Here is a 27,164-nt window from a genome sequence, read left to right as displayed (position 1 = left end):
TCTCCTGCGCCCCCCCCCCCAGTGGTTTCCAAACATTTTCTCCTGCGCGCCCCCCAGTGGTTTCCAAACATTTTCTGGGCCCCCCTATGGATTACAAATGGTTGTCTGATGTGTGTAAGGGGGTAAGGGTGGGGAATGAATGTATGTAGCTGGACATAGACAACAACATCGATAGCCTACATGCTACTAGTGGTGCTGTATTGATATTAGCTAGCTAGTCATCTTTTAGCTAACATTTACCTGCATCCAGCAGCTTTACTCAACTCAGTCTGTTAGTTTGGGGGAAAAACTGTGGAAAGTTCTTTGCGTTTTGCTGGTTTGCTGCCATGATTCTAACATATAAACTGCGTAGCTCCGCCCAGCAGCAGCAGCAGGTCTCCTTCGCTGCCGCACAGGCGTAAACCCAGCGCGAGCGTCGTAGCGCTCATGTTGCGTTTAAAGGCGGCTCGGAAAAACAGGTTACGACATGTTAACAACGGATTAAACAGTTTTAACTGCTGATAGAAGTGACAGTGGACACAGATATGGGAAGTGTGGAAGCCCCTACTGTATCAAATTGACAGAGGGATAACAGAGATTTGGCCATTCTAAGGTAAAAACCCAGCGCATACAGCGTTGATGTTTGTTTTTTTCATCCAGACGACTTCCCGCGCACGAATGGTCCCCACAGTTTGGGAAACCTCTGTTTTAGACCAACAGCAGGACACGGGGACCAACCTTCAGGTTTCCTGCCGCGGTCAGCACGGATTTGACGGCTCTCATGCCGTAGTCGTAGTGACTCTGGGAGGACAGCTGCTCCGAACACAGTCGATAGGTGGCCACGATTTTCACCGAAAGAGGCCGAGCCGTCACGAAACCGCAGGAGTACAGCACGATCTCCGCGATCATGGCGTAATCCGGCACCATCATGGCCACCGTCCTGAACAGAGCCTGGAGGGAAGCGGCGGTTTGGTTTCAGAAAGAGTTCAAACTTAACTTAATAACAAACACTATGACACTGCAGCAACATCAGAATATACACCGAATGACTATAAATGATCAATTAATGGCTTGTTAGATTAAATTAGTTCCAATCGAAGGTCCGCTTAAACATTCTTTTAGAGGTGTAGTTTGGCCACCATCCAGCAGAGGGCGCCGCTGGTCATCCTGAAGCGGAGCCAGACACAAACAAAATCAAATTTTATGCAGTTCTGCTTAGAAACATTAACACTGAAATAGCGCCTTAAGTTATCATATTAATAGTGCTGTATTCAGCACAGCTACAGTTTCAACTTCTCATTAAAAAATGGCTGCTTTACTATAATGACAGAAAAAAACAAAGCATAACAGTGAACATATACGTAAAGGTAAAAACATACAACACCGTATCGGGGTGCCTGGAGACAAAAGAAGACGTAATTTCCACCAACAAATGTAGAAATGTGAGAGTAATCTCAGAAAGATTTCAAGAAAAACCTTTCTAAGTTTCAAAAGTAAAAAAAAGACTGTTGAAACTCAGCAATGTCCACAATTTTCTAGAAAATCTTGGAGAATCTCAAAATGTCAGTTTTTTTCTAGCAAATTTTCAAATTTTGAAACTCAGAAATTTCAACGTTTTTTGTTACAGAGATCAATCTCAAACTTCTACAATTGTTAAGCGAAATATGCTCCTTTTTTCTGTCTGCAGTGGCACAAAATGATGTAAAAACAAATAAATAAATGTCAGTAATGTGTATTCTGCTTCTGTTCAGTATGTAATGTTTCGGACACAAAATAGTGTTAAAATTTAATTGTGTTGTTTTTTTAATTCAGCATGTTAGAAAAAAATTAACCCTTTAAGTTATGAAAAAATGGTCGAACCTCCTGACAGAAGAGAAAACTCAGGATTGGCAGCTTATCTATTGATCATTAGCAGATTGATAACCTCAGATCGACTCATTAATCGCTAAGTGTTGGGAATCGGTGCGTTTTGTAAAGTCTGGGCCGGCGGCACCTTGAGGTTGTCTGGCAGCTCTGAGCGTCCAGCATAGCCTGGGTTCATGGTGATGAAGACGGCGCAGGACGGGTCCAGTTTCAGCTCCGTCCCCTCAAACATCAGCATGTCACTGTGAGCAGCGATCCCTGCACAAACGCACGCAGTCAGACCGAGGCACGGCCTTAATCAACACGGTGCAAATGTACAACACCTGGAAAACTACTGAAATACTAAAACATAAAGTCCAAACGGGTTTACTCTGTCAAAACTGAGAAACAGTAAAGACAAAACTAAAATAAACTAAAATAAGTGATTTAGGAAATTACCGAGCAGCATTACAAGCCATCCAGGAAAAAGATAATTAAATGTGTTTTCTGTGATTATTTTACTTATATAATCTGTTTCATTCAAATTGAATTTTTCCACTTTATTAAATACGACTGCATGTTTGTACCTTTATGAAACCTAAACTTGTCAAATCGAAAATAAGGACTTGTCTCCAACGGATAAAAACATGCAGAATGTGCTTCAGTTCACTTTAAACGGTTGTAAGAACAGTACGGATAGAGAACTCAGAGTAAATAAAACATTAATAAGCATTTAAAAAGCAGCTGCAGCATCTTTAAAATGATCAAAAACCCGAAGCAGACTCAGCACAGGAGATTTTTCCTGGCCTTTCCTAACAGTTGCCTTTCTTTGTAGTTTAAAACCGATTCCTTTTTTCCTTTTTTTTCCACTCCTGAATCTTTGCCATGCCTTTGTTTTCTGGTCCACTGCCAGTTTCCTTCAGCATCAGACGGGAAAGTGAACGAACCTCTCTGGATGGTGAGAATCTGCTGCGCCACAACGGACAAAACCTCCAGGTCGATGCGGTTAAACTAAACACTTCCGTTTTTACACCTGAACGACAACAGACCCTGTGAGCGCACGCACACACACACACACACACACACACACACACACACACACACACACACACACCATCCAGTAAGATTCACCCCAAAATAACAACAACAAAAACATCAGGTCTGAATTTTTAAAGCCATTTTTTATTTATCAGGTGATGAGAGCTGAGAGCTGCACCTTTGTGCAGTAATTCAAGGTGAGGCGGATCGAAGGATGAATTAGGAGAAAACTGAGAACAAACGTGGCATAAAAGAAGATATTCTCATCTTGAAGCGTTTTTCGGATGGATTTTTGAATTTGATATCTCCGCCCACAACAGAGGTTACCAAAAAACTATACTCAGGTAAGAGAAGCTCGACTTTAACTCATTTTTACTCAAGTAAAAGTAAAAAGTAGCCGTCCAAGAAGTTAAAAAGTAAGAGTAAAAAAGTATTTGGTAAAAAGTTTAATCAAGTAACTGATCAAATTATCAATTATTTAATATTTAAAATGACTTAATCAGAATATAACACTACGTGGAATTTTTTTTAACCAGAACAACGATAATTAATATAAATAACATAATTACAAAATAACAAAAGCAGGCAAAAGAAAAAGAAATTAAAATCAATTTCATTAAATGTAAAGTTTACTTTTTTACTCTTAATTGAGTAATTTCTTGGGCGGCTACTTTTGAGTAAAAATAAGTTGAAGTAGTGCTACGTTTAGGTCTGGATCCTGTATAATCACCCAGAGACAATGAAGTAAAAACAGGAGAAGGTTCCGGATTGACAGCATGTTGCTACGGCAACAGGGACAGGTGTGAATGTAAACACTGGATCTGTGTTGCAAGAAGCTTTAGAGCCGATCTATTATGAAACATTCACATTTTGGACCTTTTTGTTCTTTCGTTTTGGTTTCTACTGACTCTAAAAACAGACCAAGAGTTTAAAAAAACAAAACAACAAAAACATCCAGCTGTTTGTTGGCAGTGAATGTGAGAAATCAGAAGGGGATGTACTGACTTTGAAGAATTTTCCCAGCGCGATGTAGTCCAGTCCGTCGGAGCAGTTGAAAACCACGCACTGCTTCGCCACAGCTTTGGCCAAGTCCTTGGTGGTTTCTGTTTTTCCTGTGCCTGCGGGGCCCTCAGGGGCCCCACCCAGGTGGAGGTGGAGGGCGCCAAACAGGGTGCTGAAAATCACCACAGAACAGCAAAACAACAACATTCACAACTGACTGCTGGGATTTGGAAACGTAGTTTTTACACTAAACAAATATTTTAGTGGACAGATAAATAGCCAAGCAGGACGACGGAGCGTTGGGGCCGAAAGAAGAAACGCGGAGCGACACGTCTGGACCTCAGCGCGGGTTCGAGTCCCGGCCGGTTGACCTTACATGTCCCTCCCCCTTTCCCATAAACCGCCTTCCTGTCAACCTACTGTCAAATAAACACCAACGAAATCCGAAAACATAAATAAGTTAATAATTAAATAAATAAATAAGTCAATAACATTCAGACAATAAATTCATAATATTATGAGAATAAAGTTGAAATAACAGAAGAATACAGTCACATTTTGAAAATAAAATCATAATATCATGAGGGTGAAGTCATTTTATGGCTTTATCCCAGTAATTTTATAATATTTTTATTTCTTGGCATGACCCCAACACTCCGTTAAAAACCAGAGAGTTTTCCTGATCTATTTTTACCGGTAGCAGCGGTCAGTCAGTGGAGTAATGACCAGCCTCGGAGTGTTGCCCAGGTATTCGTAGCCGTACGGTAAACCAGCGTTGATCATCTTGGTGTAAAGGTTATTCTCCTGCACAGATTGGAAGTCGGGTCCACTGAGTTTCTCCCATGAGCCAATCAGAAAGCCCCAGCTGTGCTTAACGTACCACCCAGTAGTACCGCAGCTGGCTCAGCCACTCAAAGTCATTTTCGTCACGCACGCCTTTATGCACCAGCGTGGCCAGAACGTCGCGGGCGTGGACGTCCAGCACCACCAGGGCTCCCAGGGTCACCCGGTTCTGTTTGGACAGCTTCCCCCGAACGAGAGCCACGATGTCGTCGATCTGCCTGTTGTTCTGCTGCAGGTAGGCCTCCAGGGCCTGGGCAGAGGCAGCAGGAAAAATGTCACCCAGACAGATTGTCAAAGCTTTGCACTCATGTTAAAGTCATGTTGAAGCTCCATCTATAACATAGGCAGAGTTTATTACTAATAGTGTTAAGGAGACAAAATTCAACCATATCAGCAGTGGTGGGCATCAGCTAATGTGTTATTAGTGCATTTACTTTGTCACTCAGCCCTTTTTTCACACCTCATAGTTCTGTAGATTCTGTTCGATTTGCGACCAAAGTTGAAACATTTGTTACATTTTCAGCCGCTGCGGTTTTCTTTCAGACTGCAATGTCAAATTATTCAAACTTGACCCTCGGATGGTTGGGTCATTTTTGTTCTGCAACCCCAGCAGAGTTCCACCCGTTACCTAGCAACCCAGCAGAGTTCCACCCGTTACCTAGCAACCCCAGCAGAGTTCCACCCGTTACCTACCCAAGGGGAGCTCCAGCACTTTTGGTCAGCTGTGTTATGCTGTACAATGGCTGCTGGAAAAGACAAGTGTTTAGACATGTGTAGGATGCTGCACTTCTGCTTTTCAAAGATGTACGGTTGTATAATTGCGCATCTGTTTGCAGCCATTTTCACATGCGAGTTTAAACATTGAGTTAGAGAATGTGGCCAGCAGCAACTTTTAGGATTTAAAGCGACAAGATGCCCTATAGCAGCTAAAATGTAATTATCTAAGAATGATTATGTGAAAAAAAAATTTAGTGAACATGTTCTGTATCGCCCCTGGATTTAACATAACCTTTTCAAGGAAGCATAATCGGTCGCTTTTAAAGCTATCAGAGCTAACTTTCTAGCTAGCAGTGCCCACCACAGGTAAACTTGAAGCTAACTGTTGGGAACAAAGACAGAACGGAGTGGATCACCTCCGGTCCTGAAGCCAGAGCTTCGTGGATGTCTTTGGTCCAGTAGACCTGTGAGACACACAGCACCGTCTGACCCGGCCAGGCGCGGACCCAGTCGGTCCTCTTGTCATTTGGGTAGGCCGTGATTGCGTCTCCGATGACCTTCTGAAGGGACACGATCATGCCGTTCTCCAGCTCCAGCAGCCATTTCTCCACCTGGCCCCTGGTCTTGGAGGTGGAGATGACGTCCAGGAGCTGCACCATTTCTCCCTCGCTGCTCTTTATGTGGGTTATGTCCAGAACCTCGGTGAACACAACACTGGCAATGCCTTCGAAGCACTTCTTCAGATGGGGCTGCACTCTGGGGCAGGAAGCAACACAACACAGAGAGGGCGACGGGTGAGAGCGGCCCATTACAGACCAATAACTATCAGCCATTTATGTTTTAGTGATTTTTAGTTTAAATTGAGTAAACAATCTGAAACATCAGAGGAACAAAGATAAATAAAGTGAAATTAGATAATTACACAAAATCAGGTGTTACACTGCAAAAACACAAAATCTTACCAAGTATTTTTGGTCTATTTTCAAAAAGACCAAATATGTTAGACAAAACTAAATTACTAGTAACTTTTCAGCAAGAAATACTGTAGGAGCTTGTTTTATGTCCGTAATTCCCTAATATTGATGTACTGGTTTCACTGGCAGATTATTTCACTTTTAACATGGGAACATTTTAAGTTAAATAATCTGCCAGTGGAACTAGAACATCGTTATGAAGGAATTATTTTTGAACCAAGCTCCTGCATCTTGCAGAAAAGTTGCTTCTAAACTAGTTCTGTTCTATTTCTAGTGTTCTCAGATATTTGCATTAAAAAATAGACCAAAAATAAAATAAAGATTTGGTGTTTTTTCAGTGTGAACAGGTTTTTCAAAAGGTCCAAGTGCAGAACCACAGCAACTATGTAACAAATGTTGCAATGTTGACCCCCTAATTCTGGACTATCACTTGTTAAAAAACCCTAAATTTAACATATTTCTCTGCTTTGCTGACACAACTTACATCCCTGTTTGTGTTACAGGAGTTTGTAGAAAACTGATGGTGTAAAACTGCAGCCGGTGACCAATCCGACAAACAAAACCAATACAGTCTCTCTAATATTAACCACCATCTGTGTGCGACACAAACACAAACGGCAGAAATCCAGGTCTTACGGAGCGGACTGCTGGCTTTGTGTCTGCGCTGACATAATGAAAAATTCCTGCCAGTTGCACAGAGATTGAGGGACTGCAGAGTGAAAAGGAAGCGAAAATTGAAATGGCATGGAGAGTATGAAAGGTTAAAGCATCTTTTGTTTGGAATCACAATCTACTAAATGGATTTCCCCTGTGAAATTAGATAAGCGTGGATTATTGTGGAGAGTTTATGGAGAAGCATTATGGCGATACAGGAGGTTTTATACCGCGCCGTGTTTCCATTTCCACCCTCCACACCTTTGAATTCTGTTCTTGCAACTTTTTTTCGCACCTCAGATCATCCTAATAAAAATAACCAGAGTAAATACAAAAAGCTGATTTTTCAATTATGATTTCATTTAATAAAAGTTAAAGCTATTACACAAATATGGTACCATGTGAAAAACATAATTACCTTTTGGTTACCCGCATTTTTTGGTTCAGTTTTATGAACCACACTGTTTAGTTCTGTCTAGTTCCTGGTGCAAATATCCTAGCACACCTGAAATAAGACAAAACTAACTTATAACTAACTTATCAATAAGAAACAGAAGCTTGTTTTAAGTAAATTTCTCACTGATTCTCACTGATTATTTCTGTTTTTATTTTAATTATGTAAAGCACTTTGAAATGCCTTGCTGCTGAAATGTGCTATACAAATAAAATTTGATTGATTGATTGATAAATCATTTCTTAATATTTATGAAAAATTACTAGCTCCACTGGTGGATTGTTTCATTTATGGGAAAAATGTAACTGTAAGTCAGTTTGTGTTCTTTGTATTTGGTATTTGAACTAGAAACTAAATAAAAAATACTTTTTTTAAAAATACTTGGTAAGATTTTGTGTTTTTGCATGCCGAGCCCTTCTCACTAACAGACTTGTGAAACTGGGAAATATCCTAAATAAAACCCGCTTGACAACTGGAAGTAGACTTACACCAAGCTCTTCTTTAGAGCTCTACGAAACTCAATCAGGGTCAAAGTTCATTACTTTATTGCACATTTTTGTACTTCCTTTGGCCTCTATTGATTCTACAAACAGCCCAAGTACTGGAAAAAAAAACCATCAAACCATTTTTTGCCAAAAAGTTAATCTTTTTTGGTGTCTGGAAAATGAGCCATTTCAAAAAACCTCCTGATCGTTAAGTTACATTCAACCAGTTACCTAGCAACCCCAGCGGAGTTCCGCTGGTTACCTAGCAACCCCAGCTGAGCTCCAGCCCGTTTGGTCAGCTGGTTTTACCGCTGTATGCGCTGTGCAATGGCTGCTAGAAAAGACAAAGTGTTTTGTTGTTAACTTACCATCCAGGAACCACCTGCTACACTCTTGTTGGTTGTGCGGGAGGCTCCACTAATGTTTTTCAAAGACGAGCGGTTGCATAATTCCGTATCTGTTCACAGCCATTTAAATGTGTGAGTGTAAACATTGAGTCAGGGGGCATGGCCAGCAGCAGCTTATTTGGATTTAAAGTGAAAAAATGCCCTAAAAGAAGCTAAAACCTCATTATCTAAAAATGATTTTGTGCAAAAAATGTAATGAACACGTTTTGTATAGACCATAGACTTATCCTAACTTGCTCAGAGAAGCATAATAGGTCACTTTTAGGCAGGATTTGTCTGCCTACACACCCAGACTGATGTCATTAATAAAATTAAAGCTACAGCAGGCACCTTGTGGGGTCTTTGGTCTCTGAGAGGATCTCCAGAAGCTCTTCATTGGACAGGAAGAAAAATCGAGGGAAGAAGAGACGTTTCTTCTCCAGGTAGTTATTCAGGCCTTTCAGGATACTCTCCAGGAACTCGTTTGAGTGTTTCAGCTTCTCCAGCATTCTCTCAACCTCCACCACAGCCAGAACATGTTTGTCCTGCAACAGAAACAGCAGTGACCATGGCTTTCTTCAACCAGAGACTGTGAAGTCTTTGTTAACGTTTCAGGGTGAAATTTAAAGGATTTAATGCTGCATGTCAAAGGTTCCAGGTTAAAAAGAAGCAGAAACAGAAGTTTTTACAGTGCAGTTTCAGATCTTATCAATTTCTGTGTTTTTTAAAGATTTATTCTTTGGAAAATTTAGATTTTTTTCACTCAAAATAAATGTCAGCGCATTCAGGGCGGGGCTGCACAGTGGCGCAGTTGGTAGAGCTGTTGCCTTGCAGCAACAAGGCTCTGGGTTCAATTCCCAGCCCCCATCTTTTTGCATGGAGCCTGCATGTTCTCCCTGTGCATACGTGGGCTCCCTCCGGGTACTCCGGTTTCCTCCCACAGTCCAAAAACATGACTGTCAGGTTAATTGGCCTCTCCAAATTGCCCCTACGTGTGAGTGTGTGTGTGCATGGTTGTGTGTCTCTGTGTTGCCCTGCGACAGACTGGCGACCTGTCCAGGGTGACCCCGCCCCTCGCCCGGAACGTCAGCTGGAGAGGAACCAGCAACCCTCCCGACCCCACTGAGGGACAAGGGTGTCAGAGGATGGATGGATGGATGGCATTCAGGGCAGCCATCTTGTTTGGCGCACTTGTTTTACAACTTCTGTATATTTGGACTTTGAATTCAGGTCAGCTCTACAGGGAGCAGCCAGGATACAATGTTTTATTTATTTTAATATAATATTAATTATATTATAGTGGTTGTAATATTACCACAGTACAGTCATAATATGAGGATGATGATGTAGTGATTTTATGAGAACTAAAACATGAAAAACAACAAAAAAACACATTAAATGATGAATGTTGTGAATAAATACTTTGGTACACGTTTTACAAATAAGGAAACACTTAATCTTTTAACAGATGCAGGACTTTATATTTCCAAGAAAAAAATCTACACAAACTCAGTTGGTTACGTCGGAATCATTTTTCTCATTAAAACTACTTTTTCCCAACTTTATTCTCCTATTAAACAAAGAAATCTTCTAACCTGGCCCTAAAACTCCATCATACAACTCACAGAAAGGACGATTCAAATACAAACCACTTTTTGAAAATACTTTTTCTATATTATTCAGAAAAAAAAAAAGAAAAATACAGCCATAAGCTGGATCAGTTAAGAAAAGATCAGATTCTCATGTTCATGTTGTGTTGGCCCAGTGGCCTAATGGATAAGGCATCAGCCTCCGGAGCTGGGGATTGTGGGTTCAAGTCCCACCTGGGTCGCAGCGAGTTAGTGTTGTTTTATGAAGGAGTGCCTTCAGTAGGGTGAAAGGTCAAGTTAGTGAGAATGTTAATGAGGCAGTGTGTGTTGGCTGTCATGCAATCTACTGAAGACCTGTTTTATTAATAAAATATAAAAAAAGGTTCTACTAAAGCTTACATATAGAGAGTTGTGTTTTATTTTGTGTCTGTCAGAGTTTAACATCAACAAACTTCAGTTTCTGTTCAACTAAATTATCCATATTACAGGATTTAAATTAAAATTCACCACTCTTTTACAACTAGAAACTTGTGATCTAAACTATGTCAAAATGTGGGTGGTAGTGATGAACTCTGACCTGAGCCTTCAGAGTCGCATAAAGACAGTTACAAAGTCGGCCTTCTGTCACCTGAAGAACGTTTCTAAGATTAAAGGACTAATCCACCTGCTTAGAGCCGCCTTGCCTTTGATTCATAATAACTGGAACACTGATCAATACATTTGATAAGTATTTGCAATAATCAGTGAGAGAATGTGTTAGAGATTTATTTATGAATGTCTTCAAAATCAGAAGTTTACATACAAAATGATTACTGTCTCTTTAAGCAATGAGACAGCTTGTTTTAAGCCAGTTATTGAATATTGATAAAAAGTTCTAGTTCCACTGGCAAATTATTCCACTTATAAGTTAACATGAGAAAACATCTTGTTATAAGTCTGCCAGTGGAACTAGTGTGTTTTATCAATATTCAAAAATTATTCAATCATTATTTTTGCTGAAAAGTTATTTGCCATATTCCAATTGTTCCAATATATTTACATTAGAAACCAGAACAAAAATACTTGGTAAGATTCTGTGTTTTTGCAGTGCAGCAGATAAAAATCGGATATTAGCTCTCCTGGCGCCCCTAACAGGATCCCACCCTGGGCAGTTGCCCATTTTGCCCAGAAATCACCACTGGTTGAACTAGAACTTTTTTTCATCAACATAAAGGGATTATTTACTTTATGTTTACTTTACAGCTCCAATATCTTCATGAAAAAATACTGGTAAGTTAGTTTTGTCTTATTTAAAGTGTACATTTGTACCAGAAGCTAGACTAAAATACTTGGTAAGATTTTAGATTTTTGCAGATCATCATTTTGTGAATGATGTTAAAACATAAAATTAAGTCTTTGGGGGTTTTTTGTCAGTAATTTTTCCTTTTAGTGGTAAAATAATATATAATGTAATTACAATATGATTTCTCTTGATTCCTTGTAGTCACAAAATACGATAATACAACCGACAATAAAAATAAGAAGATTAAAAGCAGAGAATAGGAGGTTTTTGTCTTTAATCAGACAATAATCAGTGAAAGAGTCGGATGTTTTAAAGGCTAAATGAAGCGATCCGGCTCAGACGCCAACACCAAAAACTAAAAAAAGAGTGATTTGATTGGGCTTCAAAGGCCAGACCATTATTCCAGCAAAGTGTGTCTGATTGATGAAGTATGATTCCATCTTTTCATAAATCTCATCATGCTTATGATTTTGGCCCATTCTTTGAGAGGACAATGTAATAATGGGTCTAATTTTATATTCAGAGAGCCAGCGGGAGCTATTCATGAGCACACTGAATGGATAACATGGTATTATGTGTGATAATGTCGTTTTTATGCACCGAACAGATGGCTTTGGTGGAGGACAGAGAGTGGGAAACTCTGAGGTAAAAGCATTTCAGCAGATATGCAAACCACATACGGGACAAATGTGGCTTATTAATTCAGGGCGCAGAGAAACTGTTTGACTAAATATCCTTTGCTTGCTGCTGTGCATGAATATGCTCTGGAACGATTTGTCGTTTATTTCCTATATGCTGAGAGGAGAAAACAGAAAGGTGAGCATAACACCATAAAACAACCAGCTGAAAATTAAATAAAAATATTACATAAAACAAAGAAAGAGTTAATGTATCTGAGGATCCGTGAGTCTTGAGCTCCTCCTGGTGGCTGAAGATGGCAGTTTAGGAAACGTCAGGTTTTGATGATGCTGTTGTTGGATGAAGCTGGGATTATTTTTGATTTTACGGTCTGGATTCTGCTGATCTTTGCATCATGATTTAAACGACAAAAAGATGAATACATTTTTACAAAAAAAATTATTTCAAGCCTTTAAACACACTGAGCTCTACTAGTCTCATTTCATTTTGTATTTTTTAACCTGTTTTTTTTCTAGAAAATATTTGGAAGCTTTTTATAGTAAATTTTCCACTTTTCAAACTCAGAAATTTCGAAATAATTTTCTCAGAAATGTTTGAGATAGATGTACAATTTCATTGTGTTTTTTCTTGAAAATTTCAGAGATTTTTTTGGCAGAAATTTGTTCTTATCTTCAATGGCCCTAATACGGCACTGTTACACATTTTCTAGAAAAAACTCAGAAATTTTTAAATTAAGCTCAAAAATTGAAAAGTTTCTAATTTGCTAGAAAATTTCTTTCCAAATTATTTCTTTGGTTTTAAGTTTTATGGTTTTTCTAGCAAATGTTTGACTTTTCTAACTCTGAGATTTCCAAGTTTTTTTCCCCAGAAAGTTTATGAGATTAATGTAAAAAAAAAAAGAAAAAAGAAAAAAAAATCTGAATTCTTTTCTTTCAAATTTTTGACTTTTCTTTTTTCTGTAAAACTTCTGAGATTAAAAATGTCTTCTTTTTTGGACAGAAATTTACTTCTGGTTTTTCTTCCTATCTACAATGTCACAAATACACATTTGTACATAACAGTTGTCATTTGGTTTCTTTTTCAAATAAACCGTTTTCTTAGAATTTGTGGATCCTGGTCCAGATTTCTGCTGTAGTTCTGGGAGGAACTCATCTGCTAGCCTGTGTTCTCCACAGAGCTGTAAAAAGTGAAACACAGGAAGGAAGAGCTCACCTGGGAAACCTGCATCATGGTTTCCCTCCATGTCTTGTCCACGGCCGTGAAGCGCCGGCCCTCCTCAGGCATCTGCACCATGATGTCAGGGGAGCTGAAGATGGGCTCCAGGTACAGCCAGACGAACTGCACCTTCAGCCACTCGTCCAGGATCTCCTGCAGGAGCAGCAGCTTGCGCTCCCACGCCCTGAAGTGAAGCAGAAAAACGGGACTCACAACTCGGGATGCTAATAATTAATCAACTCACGATTAATTGTCGATTAGATTCAAATTAGTTCCAATCGATGAGCTAAAAACGTCACATTAAATCTTCCTTTAAAGTTGTACTTTGGCCACCATCCAGCAGAGGGCACCAGTGGTCATCCTTTAAAGGAGCCAGAAACAAAGACGGGGGCGTCGTACCAGAACAGTAAAGACTAACGGTCCATGTGAAATGCTCTTTATGCGGATCTTCATTTTAAACTTGACTTTTCAGAAGCAAACACCCCGTTTAATTTGTTCAGTTTAGAGTTGCAGGCGCTACATTCAGCACTGATTTTATATAATTACCATGTTTCCATCACATCTTACTGCTGCTGAGGCGAAGAGCGGCCATATTGAAATGCAAAGTTGGCCCTATGAGTTGTAACTGGGAATAGTCTGAGTTGCTCCGAGTTTTATGGTGGGAAATTCGACTTTGGGGGGGCGTCACGTTTGACTTTTTCTGCTTTGAAGTTGGAATTTCCCAGTTTTGATCAGAACTGAAACGCAGCACTGGACCAACAGGGATTTTCTTCAGAAGTGGGGGGCAGCCATTTAGTTTCTTACGTTATCTGTTCCTCAAAGGGCTTGATGAAGGGTGAGCCCTTCATGGTTTGCGTCTTCACGATGTGGTCGTCCAGCATCAGCTGGACCTCCTCCACGGACGACAGGATGAAGGTGCCCGTCTCCCGATAGGCCAGCAGGGTGAACTCTATGTCCATCCACTCGCCGGCCATCTTCTCCAGGGCCTTCTCCAGAGAGTACTCCTTGCTGGCCGCCTCGCTGATCCCGTCGAAGCTGGGCAGGTGTTCCTCCAGCTTCAGGGACAGGTACTGAGCCACGCAGGCCTGCTCGTCGGCCGGGTGCAGGGAGAAGCCGGCCAGCTCTGACATGGCGTCCCAGTGGCGGGCCCGCAGCCCCGGGTTGCACAGCACCTACACTCCACCAGAGATCCCCGGCAGCACAGAAAGGTCAGCTATTTAGGCTACGACACAGCAAATATTAGGCCCCAATGGGATTAGGGCCACTGTAGATGAGAAATAAAAAAGAGAAGTACATATCTGACAAGAAAACGTTTACATTTTGAGATTAATCTCAGAAATTTTGTAGAACAAGGAAGTTTCGGAGCTCCGAAAGTCGAAATTTTGCTAGAAAAAAAATTTGATATTTCCTAGAAAAAAAACTTGAACATTTGTGAGTTCCTAAAGTAAATAATTTGCAAGAAAATATTTGGAAATATTTTCCAAATAGATTAAGCTCGTAAATTTACTATAAAAAAACTTTTAAATCTGAGGTTTCAAAATGTAAAAATTTTAATTTCAAAATTTTATCAGATTAAGTTTTGCAAGTTTTTTCTTGCAAAGTTTAAACTTTTTGAACTAAAATTTCCACATTATTCCTCAAAAACTTTCAAAATTGTTCGCAAAATGTAATTTTTCTCGCAAATTTTCAACTTTTGAACTCACAAATTAACACGTTTTTATGGAAAATTTGAGATTATCCTCAAAATGTCATTTTTTTCTGCAAATTTTTAACTTTACAAACTCGGTAATTTTCATGTTTGTCGGTAATTAATCTCACCATTTGTTTTTTTTTTTTTGCAATTTTTTGACTCTTAGCAATTTCCACGTTTTTCTAAAAAAAAAAAAAATTCTGGGATTAATCTCAAGATGTTATTTATTTTCTCACAAATATTTGACTTTTCAAAGTCATAAATTTACACGTTTTTTGTTAGAAGATTTTCAGGAATTTTATCAGAAACTTGCTCCTCTCTTTCTATCTATAACGGCTGTAATACATGTGGTAAATACCAGAGGATTAACTGTTTTTTTACGGTCTCTACCTGCACCATGGGGATGTGACCCTTGAAACTCTCCACTCTAGACTTTACGATCTTGGTTATCTTCAAGGCATTGGGAACTTCAAAGAAACCTTTCTCCAGTTTGTACAACGTGCGCCAGTAGTTCCCAACATCGCCCTCCACCTGCAGGAAAACAGTTTTTATTAGGCCTGAAAATATTAAAATGTTAAAGTCTTGTGATGGTTACTTTGCGCGTTCGGTACCTTGTCAGGAGGGACCCCAGACAGCGGCCCGTGGAGCCACTTGTCATGGTCTTGCAGGAATTCAAACGACGTTTCGTACAGGCGCAGAAACGGCGTGAGCCCTTCCTGGATCTGTTTCCGCTGTGGAAACTGGGACACGGGCCAGCCGAAGGCCTCCTCTTCCATGTTGAGGTCATTAATCTTCTCAGAGCGAGACGAATGAAACGGACAAACCAAAAATGATTAAACTTTTAGAAAATAGAGTGACAAAACTGATAAATAAAAGGATTTCTGGTATACTTTGGGATGAAAAATGAAAACAAAGATGATTAAAACGCTGTTTCACATCCAATGCTGCCCTCTGGTGGTAAAAAAAAAATATGCATGTGAATCCACTTGGAGGCACTTTGCACTGTAAAAACACCAAATCTTACCCAGTATTTTTGTCTAGTTTCTAGTGGAAACATGTTAGTATACTTTAAATAAAACAAAACTTACAAGTAACTTCTATAGAAGATGTAAGAGCTTGTTTTAAGTCAGTAATTCTAGTATATTGATTTAAAAAATGACCAGTTCCATTGGCAGATAATTTCACTTAGAAGAAGACATTTGTCCCATCTATAAGGGAGCAAAATCTGCTTACTTTTTGTCACCATTCAAGGATTATTGACATAAAATAAGCTGATATATCTTGCTGAAAACTTTCTATCTCATTCAAGATATTTGCAGTAAAAACTAGACAAAAATGTAAAAATGTGTGTTTTAGCAGTGATGAGTTGAAAGAGCCATAAAACCTCCCTCCTTGGTCCTACTGCACCTTGTCACTGGCCATGTCCAGCCTGGCGTTGAGGGTCTTCGCTTTCTTCAGGTACTTGCTGAGATCCGCCAGCTCACCATAACCAAGAAACTCCTTCATCTGCATGTTGTAGCCCACCAGCTCGTCCATGAAACGCTCCCGTTGCAGCTGCAACGATTAAACCAGACAGCGTTTTATCGTTTCACCTTCAGGAAATCCGTCATTAACCCTCGGTAGCTCCTCAGCTTCAAGCAGACCTTGAGTGCGTTCTGGTAAAGCTCCGTCTTCTCATCGATAATCTGCTGGTGTTCCTCAAACACGGCGGGCATGCGCTGGAACCAGTGGACGGTTCGGGTGTTGAGCTCCAGGTCTTCCGGCGACAGGGTGACAAAGTCCATCAGGTCGCAGAGCTGCCTGTTGGAGTCAGCCAGCCGCTGCTCCAGCACAGGCATCTCTGTTTCTATGATCTTCTGGACGTAGGCCTGCAGAGAGACGCAGGGGAACCACCGGCACAGTTAATCAGGTACAGACGTTAAAAACAAACTGATAGATTTCTGTTACTGTTTTGAGACACTAGCATAGAATTGGTTAAAGATGGCCTCTTATGCTTCCCTGAATGGGTTAGGATTGATCTATGGTCTAAACAAAACATGTTCATTACATTTCTTGGCAAAGAATCATTCTTAGATAATGAAATTTGAGCTGTTTTTGGACTCTGTCACTTTAATGCAAGTAAGCTGCTGCTGGCCACGCACCCCAACCCAATGATTGGCCACAAACAGATGCACAGTTATGCCACTGCACGTTTGAAAAGCATTAGAAGAACCTCCTGCACAGCCAACAAGAATGCAGCAAGTGGTTTCTGGGTGGTGAGTCAATAACTAAACACTGGGCTTTCCAGCAACCATTGTACGGTGCTTACAGCAAACCAAACATACTGGAATTTGCTAGGGTTGTAACAGGCGGAATTCTGTGTGGTTGCTAGGTAACAGGTGGAATTCTGTGTGGTTGCTAGGTAACGGGGCAGTGCCTTCTGATTTGTTACCTTCTGGAGGTAAATTTTACATCACAGTTCCCCTTTTAATATATATATATATATATATATATATATATATATATATATATATATATATACACACACACACAAAAGCTGTTATCAGACTGAAAAAGTGGAAAGTGTTAAAGTTAAATGAAAATCTTCAAAAACAATATTAAAACAAAATAAAGTATACTTTTACTAAAAAGCCACTATTATGACATAAGGTGAGCTATTAAGTAAAAAGCCTTCAAGCTTAATTTACTGACAGGACAGTGTAATTATCGCTGTGTGACGGGAAACAAAAAGTCACCTGCAGCTCCACCATTTTCAGAGTATCAGGCGGCGTACTCAGGGCCGTCTCTGAAATCTTCTCAAACTCTTTGCAGAGCCTGTCAGGTAGAAAAGATCCGTTATTCTGGTGGAAGGGTCTGAAACCAGAAACATCACTGCTTCAAATCCTCTAAAAATTCATATTAAGGAATTATTGACTTGAAACTAACTCACATCTTGTTTAAAAGTTACTTGTAAGTTACTTTTGTTTAATTCCCAGTGTATTAAGATGTTTCCACTAGAAACTAGAACAACTATATTCGTTAATATTTGGTGTTTAAAGACAAAGGATGAAGCAGGGAAGCAGTGAAGCCCTTTCAGAAACCTTTCATTGATTTCCTGATGATCTTGTAACATCTGCAAAGCCAGTTTCTCCTTGAGCTCCAGCGCACGTTCGGCCAGAGAGTTGAGGAGTTTCTGGGACTGGACCTCAAACATGCCGAGTCGCACCACCTGAAGTCCAAAGTATGATTAATCAGCTCTCAAAGACCAGGGTGAATCTTTAAGAAGAAATATCTCTAGACAGATAAATTGACAATTATGATCATGAAGCTTTTACATTTTCTTAGTTCTTCTAAAAAGTTTTAAAGCTAATTTTTTTTTAATGATTGACATGAAAATCACACTCTGTTGCCTAAAGTATTGGATCACCATACATTATACACACATGACCTTTAACATAATCACATTTTTAATATTAAGCTTCTGTTGCTTCAGTTCTTCTAAGAAGTGTGTCTAGAATGTTTAGAAGTTTGTTTTTGGGAATATTTGACCATTAGTTTAGAACATCATTGTTGAGGTCAGACATCGATGTTGGACAATAATAAATAATAAAGCCATGAGGATTTAAAAGCATTAATGTCTCTTTCTGGGTCCCTCAAAAGGAGAAAATCTTTGATTGTACTTAAAATCTTGACATGACTAATTAAATTTAAAATCACCATCCAAAGTCATTTCACCCCTGACAGTCTAGTAGGCAAAACTGCAACATTTGTTACATTTTCATTTGCCGCAGTTCTCTCTCTTTCTCTGAAATGAACCAAACCCTTTGAAAAACATGTTCGCCTCCTCGCCTGTGGGGGCACCGCACCAAAAAAAACAACACAAAAACCTCTGAAAAAGACACTGAGCACAACTTCCTGCTTCAATAAATGCAAACAAAAATGGAGTAGCATCAGATTTTAGCGCTTGTAGGACTTCTCTTTTGTCTTAGGTAAAAAAAACATGAGCCATTTTGCCCTCTAACACTGATCTAACGCATTTATTTTGGTTGTATTTACCCAGAATGCCTTGGCCTGTAGTCCACCTCGTGCTTTTGGAGTGGTCTCTGGCCCGCTTGCCGTTCACATATGCATTTGAAACGCACCACAGTTAATTTCAGCCAAGCCAAAACCGAGGTTTGTAGGTGGACTAGAGTTTGTATTTTTGGTCCGATTAGCATTCACACCTCCTAAAACAAACTGGACTTTATAGAATTAAAGCAGACTAAACAGGTGCGTCGTTTAATCCGCTTTGGCATCCTTTGGGGATGCCAAGTGTGTTTGGGGATGCCAAAGGTGAGAAGTGCCATCACTGAGTAGATATTCACCTAACTCGATTGAACATTTTTAAAGAGATACAGTAGATAAACTTTGACTTGCTGCAAACAGGATGACCGATGCCAGTGATCTACTGAGTAAAAGGCGGCTCATGTTCCAGGTCTTACTTTGGGTGATGTGTACTGAATCTCATCAGCAAGCTTCTGGTAGTAGATGGCCTCGTCCTTGATTTTCTGGAAGGATTTCGGCTGACTGAGGAAATTCTGGACCTTCTCCTCCGCCTCCCTGGACACCAGCATGGAGTACTTGTCGAACAGGTGGACATGCTCTTTGGGGCTTTCCGTCTCAGCCCAGAACGCCTGGCGTACTTTCTCCTGCTGGGCCTCAATGATCTCTGGAAGGATGATGGGTCTCAAGGTTTTCCCAACATTGGATTCTTCCTGAAAGAAGGTGAAATTAGGGAAGAACTCAGGCTAGACTCAAACTGTCCCATGACATCAATAGGTAGGGCTGGACAATGAATCAGTGACATATATATCGCTAGACACATGATCAATATGATGTATGAACTGTTTGTGTGAATAACAAGGTTCTGGTGACTGGCAGAGGAAGTACATGTAACAACAAACACCTGGGCTAGCAGATAAAAGCGGCATTAGCTAAACTCATTTTTGCTAGTTCAGCATTAAGTACTACAGTAAATATCACTGTAGTGATATTTAGTATTACAGAGGTGTAATACTATAAAAAATGTGATCAAATTGCAATGTACTTACACCGTTTATAAGTTAGATGGGAACAATGTTGGTTCTAGGCTTGTGGCTTTATTGTCATAGCAACTCCATAGCAACTGCCTGCCAAGATGGCTGTCAGTTACAAAGTTCACAGAAGTGCGACGTCACGTGAGAACTATGTAGATCAATAGATAATAAATCTGACAGAATATTTAGTAATTTCACTGAATTCTGATCCAGAACTGCACGGCATTCTGGGGGATGTAGGCAGAGGACAGGCTTTAGCTGCTAAACCTCTCCTGGCTAGCTAAGCTGGTGGAATCAACTCACTCACTCGCTCTTTGGTTGCCTAGCAACAACCTCTTGCGTAACTTGCACAGCAGCAGTTTCATGTTTTTTTAACTGTGCCTTATAACTTCTTAAAAATATATTTAAAAAAAACAATGGGATGGAGTAAAAACTGCAGATAAAACAGGAAAGGTCCCACCACCAGTTTGGAGGTACTTTGGATATTTAAAACAGAAATAAATAAAATATTTTCTAAAATAGAAATCACTTTACATGTTGGAGAAACTCCAAAAATAAAAATCCAACTCTGTCTACATTCTCTGGAAGAATTTAAATATTGTTTATCAATTTCTCGTGTTTTTTTTTGTTGGAATTGTGTATGAAAAGTGAAAAATGAAAAATAAATATAAAATGAATAATTATCTATATTGACCGATATGAAACGTTTATATCCTCCAGCTCCGGTATGTAAAAACTAACCACCATATCAGGTTTTACTGACCCGGCTTCGTGGTTTTATTCTTACCCATTCGGGGAACAGGGTGGATTCGACCCGTGGAATATCGCTGGTGGATTTCAGCATGAGCTCAAACACATTGATGAACGCCTCCTCGTACGTCTCGAAGTCCGGCTCAAACTTGATTTCAGTGTCTTCTAAGACCAGATGCAGAATAAAGCCTGATGTGCCTCTGGCTCTGTCTGAATGCTGAGTGACAGACGRCAGGGATTAAAAACTAAATTCACCAGCTTCATTTATTCTTTAGATTAAATAATCTAAAGATAAAAAGTTAAATTGTACCATATTTATAGAAATGAGTTTTGTGTAGTTGCTCAGTGAGCTGAGCGTCAGTTTCTGCAGATGCAGCGTCATCAGAGATGCTGCAGAGTTTAAGAAAGACTGGAGTTTTCCTTTCTTGCTCAGAGTAACCAGCAGATTTTGCACACAAAAAATCTTGTGCACGTCAGAAAGCCAACTAAAAAACAAAAAATCAAACAAACAAAAAAAAACAAACATGTTAAATATGTAAAACTGTGCATCAAACATGCAAACGTTTGAATGTTTTCAAACTCAGAAATGTATAGGTTATTTTTAAATTGCTGATTACTCTCAAAACTCAAAAATTTGCAAGAAAATTTGAATTTTCTACAAAAACAAATTTTAATTTAAACTTTTGCTGAGTTTCAAATGTCAAAAATGTTCGATGTCTGAAACTCTGAAAACTGAAATTCCCAAGGTTATTTCGTAGAAAATTTCTGAGATTATTCTAAAAATGTCTAATTCTTTTTGCTAATTTAAAACCTTTCAAACACAAAAAAGTTTTTCTTTTGGAACATTTCTGAGATTAATCTCAAAGAATCTGAAAAGTCAAAAATTTGTAAGAAAAAGCAGAATCTCAAGAAATTTTCTAGAAAAACCTTGGAAATTTCTGTGAAAAAGTGAAGGGACTGATTGATGTAATTTGGCAATGTACTTACACTRTTTATAAGTTAGATAAACTTATAAACAGTTGGCAGTATGCAGGTGAAAAATAAAATCACAGTTAAGCACAAAGCGACGTAAAGAGCCCCATGAGAATCCACGGCKGGCCGGATGAGGCCACATACGGGATAAACATGGAGCTCTGCTGCATTCTTCCTTGTGTTTGAAATGATTTATTTCACTGCTGCTGGATGAGTTACTATCTAACTTTGTGTCAGCCTTGCTTACTTTTCCAGGAGGAAAGTTTTGGAGACCTCAATGTGTTTAGCAACAACCTGCTGAAACTCAAAGAGCTCCATGAACTTCTTATTGAAGCAGATCGCTGCCACGTCGATCAGTCGGATGTCTCTGAAAGCAGATTGGTGAAGAAAACGCTGATTAGAGTCTGCTGCACCAGAGCCGCCATGATCGGTGTAGACGGTGGCATGCTAAGGGCCACCGCCTCCACCACAAAACCTGCTAGATTTTGTGTYACTTTCTAAGAAAACTGCGGTTAATTTACACAAAAACCACCACTGTTTAGAGTTTGAAACTCRTATAGATAACTGTGTGAGGAGACATTACATGAACATCTGCATCCTGTTTGCTTCTGCTGTACCTACTTGTACAAGTCGTACCACAGAAGCACCACTTGCAGCAACGGGCGGGTGATGCAGTGAAGGTTTAGGCTGATCCTCCTCCTCGCTTGGATAAACGATCGATTCCACGGCTTCGGCACGCGTTTCATCCTGACAGGGAACGACATCAGGAAAATACGTTCACTTTCATACAAATATCACCACATTTCTAATGTTTTCAGTTTGTCCTTGTTGTTTGAATGCAAAGGGGCTGCACAGTGGCGCAGTTGGTAGAGCTGTTGCCTTGCAGCAAGAAGGTTCTGGGTTCGATTCCCGGCCCCGGTCTTTCTGCATGGAGTCTCCATGTTCTCCCTGTGCATGGTGGGTTTTCTCCGGGTACTCCGGTTTCCTCCCACAGTCCARAAACATGACTGTCAGGTTAATTGGCCTCTCCAAATTGCCCCTAGGTGTGAGTGTGTGTGTGCATGGTTGTGTGTCCTGTGTGTCTCTGTGTTGCCCTGCGACAGACTGGCGACCTGTCCAGGGTGACCCCGCCTCTCGCCCGGAATGTTAGCTGGAGATCGGCACCAACATCCCTCCCGACCCCACTGAGGGAAAAAGGGTGCAAGAAAATGGATGGATGGATGTTTGAATGCAACAGAAAGCAGTCAAGGTCAAGCTACGTAGCATTTTGTAAGTGTCCAAATCAGTTCATAACAGTTTTATGATTCTTGTGTGACACACGTGCTCATGAGAATATCTTCTGGAGCTGCTTCTCGGGCCAATAGAGTTATTAAATTGTTTCTTCTATGCATCCTTTTGACGTGCTCGACTCCCCTAGTGAAAGAAGACACTTGTGCTCACTATCTGTTCTGTAACCAAGCAGCTTATCAAACTATGTGAAAGGAGTGAAACTCTCCCTACAAAACTGTAAGCTGTGTTCTGCTCAAGGCTCTTTCTCCTGACTGCGATCAGTGAGCAGAGACTTCGAACAAATACTGATTAAGAATATATTCTTTCTCTGGTTCTTCGGGTCTTGAGACAGTTTTTCTTCACTCTTTGTTAAAGGAAAATTTCCACAACATAAACTAAGCTAAATATTTCACTTTCTTGCTCAGTATTTAGATACAAACTAAATATCTAATTWGCATCTTAGAAGGTTAAAGAGACTGACTCCAGTCTGTGAGAGGGCAGCTCCTCCTCGGCTCCCGCCTCCTTCCCACTCTGATCCTGGAATGTTTTGGTTACTGCAGTCAAACACAGCAGACATTAAATCGTTACTTAAAAACAAAATYGTGATTTTTCTTAATGGATTATAATCAAAACACATTCCGCCATTCATCCAGATTCATCCACATAAATCTGAGAGGATCATCGAACCTCTGTCATTCGTTTACATTATTTTTTGGAAACAATTGGGTTCATACGGATTGCAGCCCTGATGCTCTGCAGATATTCCTCCTTGGTCTCGTCATCCAGCTCCTCCAGCAATGTGCTCAGGCGCCTCAGCTTGGAGGGGATCAGCGCATGGATGTTGTCCATCCAGGACTCCTGCAGACGCGCCAGGTTCACCAGGTCGATGCCCCTCTGGATGTAGTARTTAAACATCTGGCAGGACACAACGCAGCGTTCAGGAGCAGGGAGACGCTTTCAGGAGCACACAGTGAACTTGGGAAGAGTTGGTTTAGATGTTTGCTTATTGAGAATARAAATAACTCACAAAAAATATCTAAACCTGTCGTGATAATTCAATAAATCGTATGATAGATAGAACAAGCTCAATAATTTTCATTTTGATGATTTATGTCAAAAGTTGGAAGACAAAAACAGATGCAGTCGGTCTCAATTACACTGCAAAAACACAAAATCTGATCCTTTTTTGGGTCTAGTTTCTAGTGCTAATGAAAGAAGACAAAACTGACTTAAGTAACTGTTCAGCAAAATATAAGGGCTATTTTAAGTAACTCCTTAAAATTGACAAAAAAGTATTGGTAGATCATCTTATTAATAACAAGGGAAAGATGTCTTGTTACTATTGAAATAATCTGCCAGTTGAATCAACACGTTTTTATCGATTTATGTCTTCTCTCCATTATTCTGCCTGAAAATGGTCTTAAAACAACGTCATTATTTATCTGGGACATTTTATCGTCCAGAAAATGTATAATATCCAAAGTAAGCAGTTTTGATCACAATGCTCCTTAACACACTATTGGCCGATGTTTATAAATCAGCCAATCCAGGAGCAGCACTTTCCTTCATGCTGATTGGCTGAAGAGCAGAGATGAGGAAGACTGCAGATGTTAGCTTCGGTACTTTTTCCGCTGTTGGCACAAGCAGAGCAGGTACACTGAYATATTTGTATGTTCATTTATTTATTTTTACCAATTCACGTTTGGCATCGTCTGTAAATCTGAAGAATCCAGTTTCTGTGGAGCCGCCCTCAACAACCCGCTTGCTGAAATCAGACAACATGATTTAATTACTGGCATATTTAACAAACTGGAGGTGTGATTAACTTGTTATACTAGAAATGCTATGGAAGAAGATTAGGGCCACTGAAAAAATTAAATTTGACTTTTTTCCATCAGATTTAGAATTGCTTAAATTGTTTGTGCACCATCAAGCAAACACAGTCTTTCAACAAAAATMTACCAAATGGATTTGGGGCTTTCWGTTTTGGATAAAGTGCAGATTTACAAACCCTATAAGAAGGAAGGAAYAGCTAGGTGATTATTTTTATTTGCCAACTACTTAACTGACATACACCCAAGAATATTTGGAAATTTATTTGGATTTTGACAGAATTGGAATTCTGGGATTATAGTCTGAATTCTGAGGACAAAAAGTCAGAAATCTGAGATTAAAATTTGATTTTTTTTTGTTGAAAAGATGAATTCTGAGAAAAAGTCAAAATTCTAAGAAAAAATAAATCTGAGATTAAAGCCCAAAGCCCTGAATTCTGAGAAAAAACATCAAAATTTGCTGAAAAAAATCAAGAGAAAAAGAAATCAGAGATGGAATCTAGAGGAAAAAAGTCAGAATTCTGAGAAATAATTCTGAGAGTAAAATACTACTTCTAAAATTAAATTTGGAATTCTGGGGGGGAAAAAAATTATTCTGAGATTAAAAGTTCGAATTCTGATTTAAATTCAAAATTCTGAGAAAAATAAATTCAGAGAAAAATAAATTTGAGATCCAAGTTGGAATATAGACAGAAAAAAAATTTAAATTCTGAGAAAAAGTCAAAATCCTGAARGAAAAAAATAGAATTTTGAAATAAAAATCAGAAATCTTAGAAAAATTTCACCATTATAATAATCCATCATAATAAAAAATATTCTTATTCGTTATAATCCTCTACCGTAGTATGCTGGAAGGAGTAGAAATAATCGGACGTGTTTTCATGGGAGCCTGATGATGAAAGCTCACCCCAAAGTCTCCACGACACTTTCTGTCAGTTTCCGGTCCTGCTCCCTCTGATCCGCCCGGCTCGCCCTGGAGCTGCGCAGCCTCATCGGTAAAGGTTTGTGGTAAAGCCCAATTAAAGCTTTGCTGGTGGTTCCGCTGGGTCTGCTGTCAGCTCCATCTCCTGCAGCCAAACAGTATATATAGCTAAATGCACCAACAATTTCATACAACGCTACAGAAATTATAAATATATTTYATTTACCTTCCCGAGATGCWGCTTCGGTCGTTTCATCCCTGCCTTCAAACAGGGAAAATGAAGGCTTTGCTTCAATCCACGGCTCCTGGCTGGCGGACTAAGCAACGAATATTAGTGAATAACATTTAAAAAAAAAAAATTAATACAGCAAATTAGAAAAACGTAGCAAAGATATGTAATATTGGGACATAAAGATAAAGTCAAACTGCTTGTTTAGCGTCAGAATCGCATGAACTTGGAAAAAGACAAACATTTTCTTAATAATTCAGTTTTCTTCCACTTACTTGTACATCTGGGGCATGTACATAAACCTCTGGGTTATCTGCAAAATCAGGTTTCTTCCTTTTTAAACTCATTGTTTAAGTTAAAAACTTTCTGCGATCAACAGAAACATTTATTCCGTTGCCAGGGCGGTTGCTAGGCGACGCGGAAACACCTGAGCGCAGCGGGGACTGAGATTTATGAGCACAGATGCATTTCTCCCACTGATAAACGGCTTTTTAAAACATTTTCTGTTCTTCTTTACAAAAGAAAAAAATATGAAACGGAACCTCACTTCTATCGGAACCATCTGGGTCGATTTAAGATAAATTGTGAMGCCAAAAGGTGTGTGATTGCATTAAAACAACGACGTAAGAGAAACTGGACTCAACTTCAAACGTTCCTGTTTACATTTCCCCCCATATTTAGATTGATCGTTTCCGTTCTGTTATTTAGTGAATGTGATAAAAAAAACCCACGTTTTTAAAAATAAGTTTTTATTGGTCTGTTTTAATATTCTAATTTTAAATATCCTGTTTTCATTCATTATAAGTTTTTTAAATAGGTGATGGAGTTACTGAAATAAATCTTTTCAATAATATACATTTTTGTGGGTCTGTATGTATAAAGAGTACAACAAAAAGAGACTGTACAGGACAACACGTATTGTGGGGAAAAAATAAATCCACCCAAAAACAGAAAAYTTGAGATTAAATTTGAAAATTTTCTAAATGAAAAAAAAAGTTTCAAAAGTTGAACATTTTTTTACTCCTGTAAATGTTCAACTCCACTTTTTCTAGAACATTTMTTGAGATTAATCTMAAATTTTCTGTTATTTTTTTGGTGAAAATTTACTCCTCTTTCCTGTCTACAATGGTTCTAATAGGAGTAAATTTCCACCAATAAACTSAAAAAAGTGATTAAAGTCAGAAGTTTCAGAAAAAATGTGGAAGTTTCTAAAGCTAAACATTTGSAAGAAAAAATGTGGAATTGAAATTAATCACAAAATCTGTTTTTTCTTGCAAATATTAAACTTTTTTGTTGTTTTGACAAGTGTTTTTATATATTTTCTGGAGGTTAATGTCAAATTTTTGA

At 39.3% G+C, this 27,164-nt stretch overlaps 1 protein-coding gene and 1 non-coding gene across 2 annotated transcripts in view; one reads left to right on the top strand and one right to left on the bottom strand.

The window, feature by feature from the left end:
* Positions 1-26,248, bottom strand: part of dnah7 (dynein, axonemal, heavy chain 7) — an 88,210-nt gene extending 61,962 nt beyond the window's left edge. The window contains 27 exon segments of the mRNA XM_017307889.1: positions 718-930; positions 1,973-2,100; positions 2,769-2,871; positions 3,865-4,033; positions 4,556-4,665; positions 4,742-4,954; positions 5,838-6,177; positions 8,726-8,919; positions 13,097-13,283; positions 13,904-14,271; positions 15,180-15,320; positions 15,401-15,580; positions 16,197-16,343; positions 16,433-16,657; positions 17,525-17,603; positions 17,870-17,997; positions 19,250-19,522; positions 20,631-20,810; positions 20,904-21,078; positions 21,813-21,932; positions 22,187-22,312; positions 23,316-23,388; positions 23,569-23,749; positions 24,527-24,599; positions 25,574-25,733; positions 25,815-25,905; positions 26,093-26,248. Coding sequence (XP_017163378.1) covers positions 718-930; positions 1,973-2,100; positions 2,769-2,871; positions 3,865-4,033; positions 4,556-4,665; positions 4,742-4,954; positions 5,838-6,177; positions 8,726-8,919; positions 13,097-13,283; positions 13,904-14,271; positions 15,180-15,320; positions 15,401-15,580; positions 16,197-16,343; positions 16,433-16,657; positions 17,525-17,603; positions 17,870-17,997; positions 19,250-19,522; positions 20,631-20,810; positions 20,904-21,078; positions 21,813-21,932; positions 22,187-22,312; positions 23,316-23,388; positions 23,569-23,749; positions 24,527-24,599; positions 25,574-25,733; positions 25,815-25,905; positions 26,093-26,164 — 4,449 coding nt within the window. The 5' untranslated portion in view covers positions 26,165-26,248.
* Positions 10,133-10,205, top strand: trnar-ccg (transfer RNA arginine (anticodon CCG)). Its single transcript has one exon. It is a non-coding gene; the product is annotated as a tRNA-Arg (tRNA).
* Positions 26,249-27,164: the final 916 nt, after the last annotated feature.

The sequence above is a fragment of the Poecilia reticulata genome, linkage group LG2 (assembly GCF_000633615.1).
Source record: "Poecilia reticulata strain Guanapo linkage group LG2, Guppy_female_1.0+MT, whole genome shotgun sequence".
Classification (NCBI taxonomy): Eukaryota; Metazoa; Chordata; class Actinopteri; order Cyprinodontiformes; family Poeciliidae; genus Poecilia; species Poecilia reticulata.
Note: the sequence above shows the minus strand (reverse complement) of the source record. Positions and strands in the feature narration are given on the sequence as shown.